Source organism: Sinocyclocheilus grahami, unplaced genomic scaffold (assembly GCF_001515645.1).
Source record: "Sinocyclocheilus grahami isolate Dianchi unplaced genomic scaffold, SAMN03320097.WGS_v1.1 scaffold110.1, whole genome shotgun sequence".
Classification (NCBI taxonomy): Eukaryota; Metazoa; Chordata; class Actinopteri; order Cypriniformes; family Cyprinidae; genus Sinocyclocheilus; species Sinocyclocheilus grahami.
This window is the reverse complement of record NW_015505289.1, coordinates 1,916,979-1,924,872: the sequence shown is the minus strand read 5'-3', so window position 1 is coordinate 1,924,872 and position 7,894 is coordinate 1,916,979. Positions and strand designations below refer to the sequence as shown.

The 7,894-nt window shown below is 34.6% G+C and overlaps 1 protein-coding gene and 1 long non-coding RNA gene across 2 annotated transcripts in view; both read left to right on the top strand.

Moving 5' to 3' along the window:
• Positions 1–808: 808 nt before the first annotated feature.
• LOC107588963 (uncharacterized) lies at positions 809–2,969 on the top strand. The gene is made up of 3 exons (XR_001609632.1): positions 809–829; positions 2,049–2,109; positions 2,857–2,969. It is a non-coding gene; the product is annotated as an uncharacterized lncRNA (long non-coding RNA).
• Positions 2,970–3,028: 59 nt separating this feature from the next.
• Positions 3,029–7,894, top strand: part of LOC107589013 (unconventional myosin-XVIIIb-like) — a 44,360-nt gene continuing 39,494 nt past the window's right edge. Inside the window, exons 1-5 of the mRNA XM_016277309.1 lie at positions 3,029–3,065; positions 3,239–3,351; positions 4,341–4,508; positions 5,439–5,646; positions 6,010–6,152. Coding sequence (XP_016132795.1) covers positions 3,029–3,065; positions 3,239–3,351; positions 4,341–4,508; positions 5,439–5,646; positions 6,010–6,152 — 669 coding nt within the window. The remainder of the gene's footprint in view (positions 3,066–3,238; positions 3,352–4,340; positions 4,509–5,438; positions 5,647–6,009; positions 6,153–7,894) is intronic.

The following is a 7,894-nucleotide window of genomic DNA, read 5'->3' as shown; positions in this document are numbered from 1 at the left end:
AAAATAAGATGTTCTTAAGACAATATTTGCAAACCTTAGAAAGAGTTGCACTTACGAACATTCTTAATTCTCAGACTTCTTAGAATTTATCTTAAGAAATGCCTTAACTTAAAAACAATAAGATGTTTAAAGAAAATATTTCCAAACTTAAGGTTTTTTCGAGAATTGCTCTTGGGAACATTCTTACAAACTTCTTTAAGAAAAGTTATAAAGATGCTCTTAAGAAAATATTGCTATACAAACTTTATCTTAAGAAATCTCTCAAACTTAATCTTAAGAACTGAAAATAAGATGTTCAAAAAAGAGAATTACAAGTAGAAACATTCTAACAAACGTAGAATATTTGCACATTTTCCAAGAATTACACTTAGGAATTTTTAGTATTGATCAAGAACTTAAACATTTTTCAAGAACTGCAAGAATTTGAATTGGATTCATTTGGATTCATCTTAAGAAATGTCTTAATTTTTTCTTAAGAAAAAAATTATGTTCTTAAGAAAAAAAATGTAAGAATTTAAGAATGTCTTTAAAGAACTTTCAAGAACATTGTTACAAACTAAATTTGTCTTAAGAAATGTCTTAAATTACATTTTTCAGGAATTACCGTTAGGAACATTCTTACAAACTTAGAATTTATCTTAGGAAATGCCTTGGCTTCTTTCTTAAGATAAATATTTGTAAACCTTTTCAGTAACCTCTTAGAATTGTAAGAAATGTATGAACTTCTTTCTTAAAGGGGTCATATAAACAGGAAGTGAAAGAGCCGAGGCAAGAGCCTGAGGGTCAGATGACTGTAACCCCCATAAGAGAAGAGCACAAGGTGCCAGTGGTAAGTAGAACATCACAAATACACCAAACATCACTGCTATGGCATTCAGATCTACTGTTCATGGCATCTCTAGTGCCTTCACCATGTCCAGAAGTAACTGTTTTTGTCAAGTTTTGGATGAATTCTGACCACGGTCTTCTCTAAGCAAGTTTTTGTAAAGATAAAAACATTTCCTGATGTTCTTAAGATTGGTGTATTGTTTTCTGGGATCTGAGGTCAACATGAAATAACATGTACAACCTAATGTGACATATTTCAGAATGAGACTGAACAGTCTGGAGTAAAAAAAAAAAAGCAAATATTATTATATTAATTATTAATAGTATTAATATTATTTAAGTATTATATTAATATTAATATAAAAATAAGTAATCATTTATTAAAATAATTGACTTTCATGTAACTGATCATTTCTCACAGTTAAAACTTGCATAATTATGACTTTGATCTCACAAATACAGCATTATTTCCCACAATAATGTATTTAACTTTATCTGTTTTTACAATCACCTGTTTTATTTACTACTCAGAGATGGAAATCAGCTTAATATTAATCAAGACAAAAAGTAAACTAGGGCTTGATTTCATCCATCAGGAAATGATTATATTATGAGATCGCTATTATTCGCTTCATTTATTATCAATATTTTGTATTATTGCTGTAACATTTATCACATTAATGTTAACAGTCAAGACATTACTGCATTAACTATTAGCAAGGTTGTAGCAGCGTTATTTTAATATTATTTATATACTATTCTAGTATTTATTAATTTTTAAATTAATTTTACATTTTAATTTTTTTTAATTAATTTTTAAAAAATTGTTTAATGTTAATTCTTAAGTTTTTGAATTTTTTATGTGCTTTTTAAATGAGTTTTTGTTATATATAACTATATTTAGCTTTGATTTATTTTAATTTATTAACTTTTTTTTATTATCCAACTCTTTCTTGCAAAACATGCACATGGTTTATGAGGTACATAATATTTTGTTTTGTAAAGAAAGATATTATTTGCTTTGATTTATTTTTATTTCAGTTTTAGAAATGTTAGTACTTCAACTTGTTTGTTTCAGTTAGTTTTCCAAGGCAACATAATAATGGTATAAGTTTTTCAAGTTTCAATTACTGAATTCTTTTTTTTTTTGGTTAACAGTAACAACACTGAATTGTAGTAAAGTTGTTTTACAGTATGTCTCTTTCTTTTTCTCTCTGCAGAGGGATGTGTGGTATGAAGCTGGCAAGGTGTGGTACGCACACAAAGACGGTTATACACTCGGTTAGTCACCTCTTATACCTGTGCTGGCATTTAAGAGAACGAAATCTGTTGTTAATGACACATTGTTCAATCAGTTTTAGTAGTTGTTTTGGTTTATAAGTCATGTCTGAACACTAGACCAGCTCTCCTGTGTTGTTGAGTTGCAGGTAATTAATAGCGTGCTGTTTTAGATTATGCTATATTTACATATGGCCTTATTATTATTTTTGGGACTATCCCAGAAGTCACTGTTTTCGTACTATGTAAAAGCAGCCCCATTGCCTTCACTGTCTGCTCTCACTCCCCTATTTTAACTTAATATTGCTTAAAATATATCTCTTCTGGTGCAAGAGTCTACTCTTTGCATGAAAAGATGGTAAATGGGCTAACAGGCTCACAGCTTATCTTCTTGCTGATCGGATCTGTGGTGCCGTTAGCGTTACTTCAGTTTAGTGATGAATGGGTTTAGTGTTCTTAGCTTATAAGGCTCATAACCTCGCTAAATCTGCACGCCGAGGCTGCCATGTTATATGATTCAAAGATTATTGCATAAAACACACAGTACTGCAATATCTTCCTGAGCCAAAATCTGTCAGGCTCTAAAAAGAACAAAAGCACCATAAAAATAGCCCATGTAAGTTGTTGCTCCAAGTTTGGTGTGGCCAAACGCCACTGGTTTCCACATATCACGACCCTATACACAAAGTATTAGATTTACATTGAGTATTTCAGTGACCTTTGACCTGCCTTGCCTCTGATTTGTCTTAGCCACTCAGCTGAAGCCAGATGAAGGCACACCGGAGCTCCCTGACGGCAGGGTGAGGGTTCGACTGGACTCTGATGGATCGGTCCATGATGTATCCCAGTATGAGATTGAAAAGGTGAACTATTCAATGCTATTAATTAGGGGTGTAATGGTACACAAACATTACGGGTCAGTATGTACCTCAGATTTGACAATGCAATGGTTCAATTCTGTACAGCAGGGGGAAAAAAACCGTAAAACTGCTTATTTTTTATTTGAATTAAACAGGGGTTAACTGAACAAAATTCTGCTCACTTTAAATTCGATTACAGTCTACACAAAGTATTAGATTTACATTGAGTATTTCAGTGACCTTTGACCTGCCTTGCCTCTGATTTGTCTTAGCCACTCAGCTGAAGCCAGATGAAGGCACACCGGAGCTCCCTGACGGCAGGGTGAGGGTTCGACTGGACTCTGATGGATCGGTCCATGATGTATCCCAGTATGAGATTGAAAAGGTGAACTATTCAATGCTATTAATTAGGGGTGTAATGGTACACAAACATTACGGGTCAGTATGTACCTCAGGTTTGACAATGCAATGGTTCAATTCTGTACAGCAGGGGGAAAAAAAACCATAAAACTGCTTATTTTTTATTTGAATTAAACAGGGGTTAACTGAACAAAATTCTGCTCACTTTAAATTCGATTACAGTCACTATTTTCTTAAGGATATAATCTACCTCGGCTAATGCTGTGAACTATATAGGAAGCCCTATTACTTGCATATTACTATAATACAATTACAGTTAACAGCAGAGGCCAAGCTATTAAACTTAATTCTATCTATTTTAAGACATAATAATCAACACTCAAATTAAAAATTGTATGAAACCATGTAAATTGCACATGAAGCTAACTTCTGCATCTATTTATAATATTTCTGCTCCAATTCGTTGTTCAGATATAGTCTTTTACAGTGGCTGTCATAACTCGTTTTAATGACAGATTTATTTAAACATATATTAAATAATTAAGACATGACTAAGAGGTTAAGTGAAATAAAATGAATATATAGGCTGAGTATTAGTGCATATATCTGGCAAAATGCTCTTAGACTTCAATTCTCTAGTGAGCTTACGAGCTGTTGACACTGAATGACTTACCTGAGATAATGTAATGCTAGGTGACATATTGTTTAATTTCCGCGGTTGAAACACTGATTGAGCAATTACATGAAACTTGATACATTTCTTTCAACACACCTTCTGATGTTCATTCATGTTTATTGTAGCTAGTAGTAAAGTCATGATCCGCGACTTTGTTTCTTATCAAAAGTAACAATATATAAAACTAGTTTCAAGTTCTGCACGTGTAGTGGTTAAAACAACGCTACATTTGAAACGAAAGACCAGTACCGAATATTTTCGTACCGTTACACCTCTACTTCTAACTCATCATATGATGTGCGTGACCAGTGCTGACGTCTCTTGCTGGTTGTGTTCAGCTGAACCCACCTGAGCTGGACCTGTGTGAGGACTTGTGCGACCTCGTGAGCGTGAACGAGTCAAGCGTCCTTCACACTTTGACCAGCCGAGCTAAAGGACATCTACCCTTGACCCACGCGGGGCCCAATCTACTGGCTCTGTGGCCTCCACTGTCCCAGCCAGGCAAGGTAAGATCAGTGTATTTACAAAACCATCAGTGAGGCCTGTATGATGGCACATTTAGTTTGACATTAGTTAGAGTAGTTATATGCAGCACATTAGTCGTAAATTTATTGATTAATTTAGTTTACTTATAAAATAAAAAGTACTATGGTATTGCTGGGGTTTTCTTGTTTTTTGTTTTTGCACTATTTAGAATTGAATTGAGAATGCCTTTTAAAATTCTAATTTTTATTATTATTATTATTATTATTTATTTAATTAATTACATTTCATTTTGTCCAACATGGGAAAAAAATTATAAAATGCCTTTTAAATTCAGTTCAGTTGCTGAATTTCTATCAAAGTAGCATTGTACATCAATTATAATATTGTAGTATTATATATAACATATTGTGCATTTTTAAATAAAATATATAGGTTATATTATATTATATTATATATTTATTAATATCAGTGGTAGCCTATTGTTATATATACATTTATTTTCTTTACTTTTTTTAATGTATTTTATTAATTTAATTAACTTTCATTTTGTCCAACATGAAAAAATATATATAATAAAATGCCTTTAATAAATAAATGCCTTTTAAATTCAGTTCATTTGCTGATTTTCTATTGAGGTAGCATTGTACATCAAATTTAAATGTAATTAAATTAGTGCAATTAAAATAATTGCACACGTGTGTGTGTGTGTGTGTATTAATATTTAATAATTATTATAAATGATTATTATTAGATTTATTAATATCAGTGATAGGCTATATTTATTTATTTATTTAGGTATGTATGTATGTAACATAAAAATTTAGAATTTATTACTCAGAATGCTGTAATTTCAAGATGAAGACTTTGGTCCCACCACAGAACTGTTTTGTGAGGGTGTGACATGCAGAACATGCATTAGCTTATTAAAATGTGTTTGCTTTCTGCTTCAGGGGCTTCGGAGCAGACGCTGGGAGTCCTGGGAGGCTCCTGGCCCACTGCAGGCTCTGGTGAGGAGGGTGTATGTGTCAATGGTGGGTCAGCGGAAGGACCAGACGCTGGTGGCTTTGGGACGCAGTGGCACAGGGAAGACCACTTCCTGTCAGTCATTTTCCCAGGAGCTGCTCAAACAAGCGGGAACAGCAGGAGGAAGACTTACCTGTGAGTGCCTCCCATTTTTTCTGTTGATACGCCAAAGCTACAGAACAACAGAAGACTAAAGCTCAAAAATTACCAATAGAAATGAGTTGAATAAGTGCTTGAATAATTTGCACGCTGGATGGATTCTCTTTCTCAGGAGCCTCTGGTGGTTACAGGCTCCTATCCTGTAATTACAACAGCGTCTTCCTCTCACAGTGTAACATGTTTCGTTCCACTGAATATCAGCGTTTGTGTGTGTGTGTGAATCTGCTTCTACTGACATGAAGTGACAGGTGAAACGCTATAGCAACAGTTTAGAGGCTGTTTAGGGGTGTTTGTCGGTTGTCACAGGTTGTGAGACATGATTTGTGTGTGTAACTGCAGTAGAGCGGCTCCAGGCAGTGTTTACAGTGCTGCGCTCGTTTGGGTGTGTGGGCTCGTCTCACAGCGAGGCCTCGAGTCGATTCGCTATGGTGCTCTCACTGGACTTCAACCACGCCGGACTCGCTGCTGCTGCACATCTGCAGGTTCTCTGATCTGTCTGTCCATCTGTTTATCTGTTTATCTGTCTGTCTGTCTCTCTGTCTCTCTGCCTGTCTGTCTGTCTATCTATCTATCTATCTATCTATCTATCTATCTACAGGGGTGCCGCTAGCAATTTTGGGCCCTATGAAAGAATATGAGGTCGGGCCCCCTACCGCACCAAACATATACTATATTGCCCAAAGTACTGGGACCCCCCCACACCCCTTCTAATGAACAGGTTTGACTACTTTAGTAATTTCCACGAGTACATATCATAATGTTTAAGCATATAGTGATATTCTAGGGAATTGTGTGCTTCTAATTTTATACCAATAGTTTGAACAGGACTCTTTTCTATTCCAACACAAAAATGCCTCTGTGTATAAGGCAAGGTTTAAAAAAAAAAAGATTGATTCAGTCAGTGAGGAAGAACTTGACTGGTCTGCAGAAAGCCAAGTCCTAATCCCAGTTGAACACCTCTGGTGTGACTTTAAATGCAGACCTTGAGCCTAAAACTCATCACCAAACGCCTGTGACTTGTACATACATATGGACAAAAGTATTAGGACACCCCCTTCTTTAGAACAGAAAAAGGCACTTCCGAAACTATGGCAGCAAAGATGGAAACAATTCATGTATTTAAAAATTGTATTTCCAGTTTTGGAAGTGTCTAAAATGATTGTATGCATATGAACAAGTCATTGGTGTTTGGTGATGAGTTTTAGGCTCAAGGTCTGCATTTAAAGTCACACCAGAGGTGTTCAACTGGGATTAGGACTTGGCTTTCTGCAGACCAGTCAAGTTCTTCCTCACTGACTGAATCAATTTATATTTTTTAACCTTGCCTTATACACAGAGGCATTGTCGTGTTAGAATAGAAAATGGTCCTTTCCAAACTGTTGGTAAAAAATTAGAAGCACACAATTCCCTAGAATATCATTATATGCTTAAACATTAAGATTTGTACTCATGGAAATTACTAAAGTAGTCAAGCCTGTTCATTAGAAGGGAGTGTCCCAATATTTTTGGCAATATAATGTGCAAGCCAACCTAGCTATTCAAAATTTTTGTCTGCAATTTAATAATATTGACCTATTACTTTTGCTATTGCTTTTGACCATTAGGTATCAGTAACATAATTCATTCAGAACATTTGTAACATAATTCAGTCAGAACATTTTCTATGAACGTAGACTTTCTGTACCACACTGTTCTGCTGATATGGAATGAGTTTAACTACTTAATCAGTTATATTAATAGAAATGCTTCACTGGGGCAAACAAAAATAATAAATAGGATACCCCATAACACCAGCATTTCCAGCAGTATCCAACATTTCTCAATTATGATCTTACTCATAATGTAATGTTCTTAAATGTGACTATTAGCTTAACAGCTGTATTCCTTGTTTGCTAGCTACATATGCACATACAGCATACAATGTTAAAAATGTTCTACATTATGAACCTTAACCCAAAAACCTTTAGCTTCATACACTGTAGATTGTGACCCTGCCTGTGGAAACCCAGCTAAAGTATTATTGTTTTTAAACAGTGGATGAGTAATTCACTCCTTGATTTGCTTAATAAAAGCCTCCTTTGAGATCGTTTTGACAGACATGTTTATTGTGTATTATTTTCAACGTGTTTATTGCTAAATTTAGTGTGGCAAAATAGAAGCGCAGCCGTAATTCGTGTGAATTTGTAGATTTTCTATAGCAAAACTAAAATGTGTTTAAAAGTGC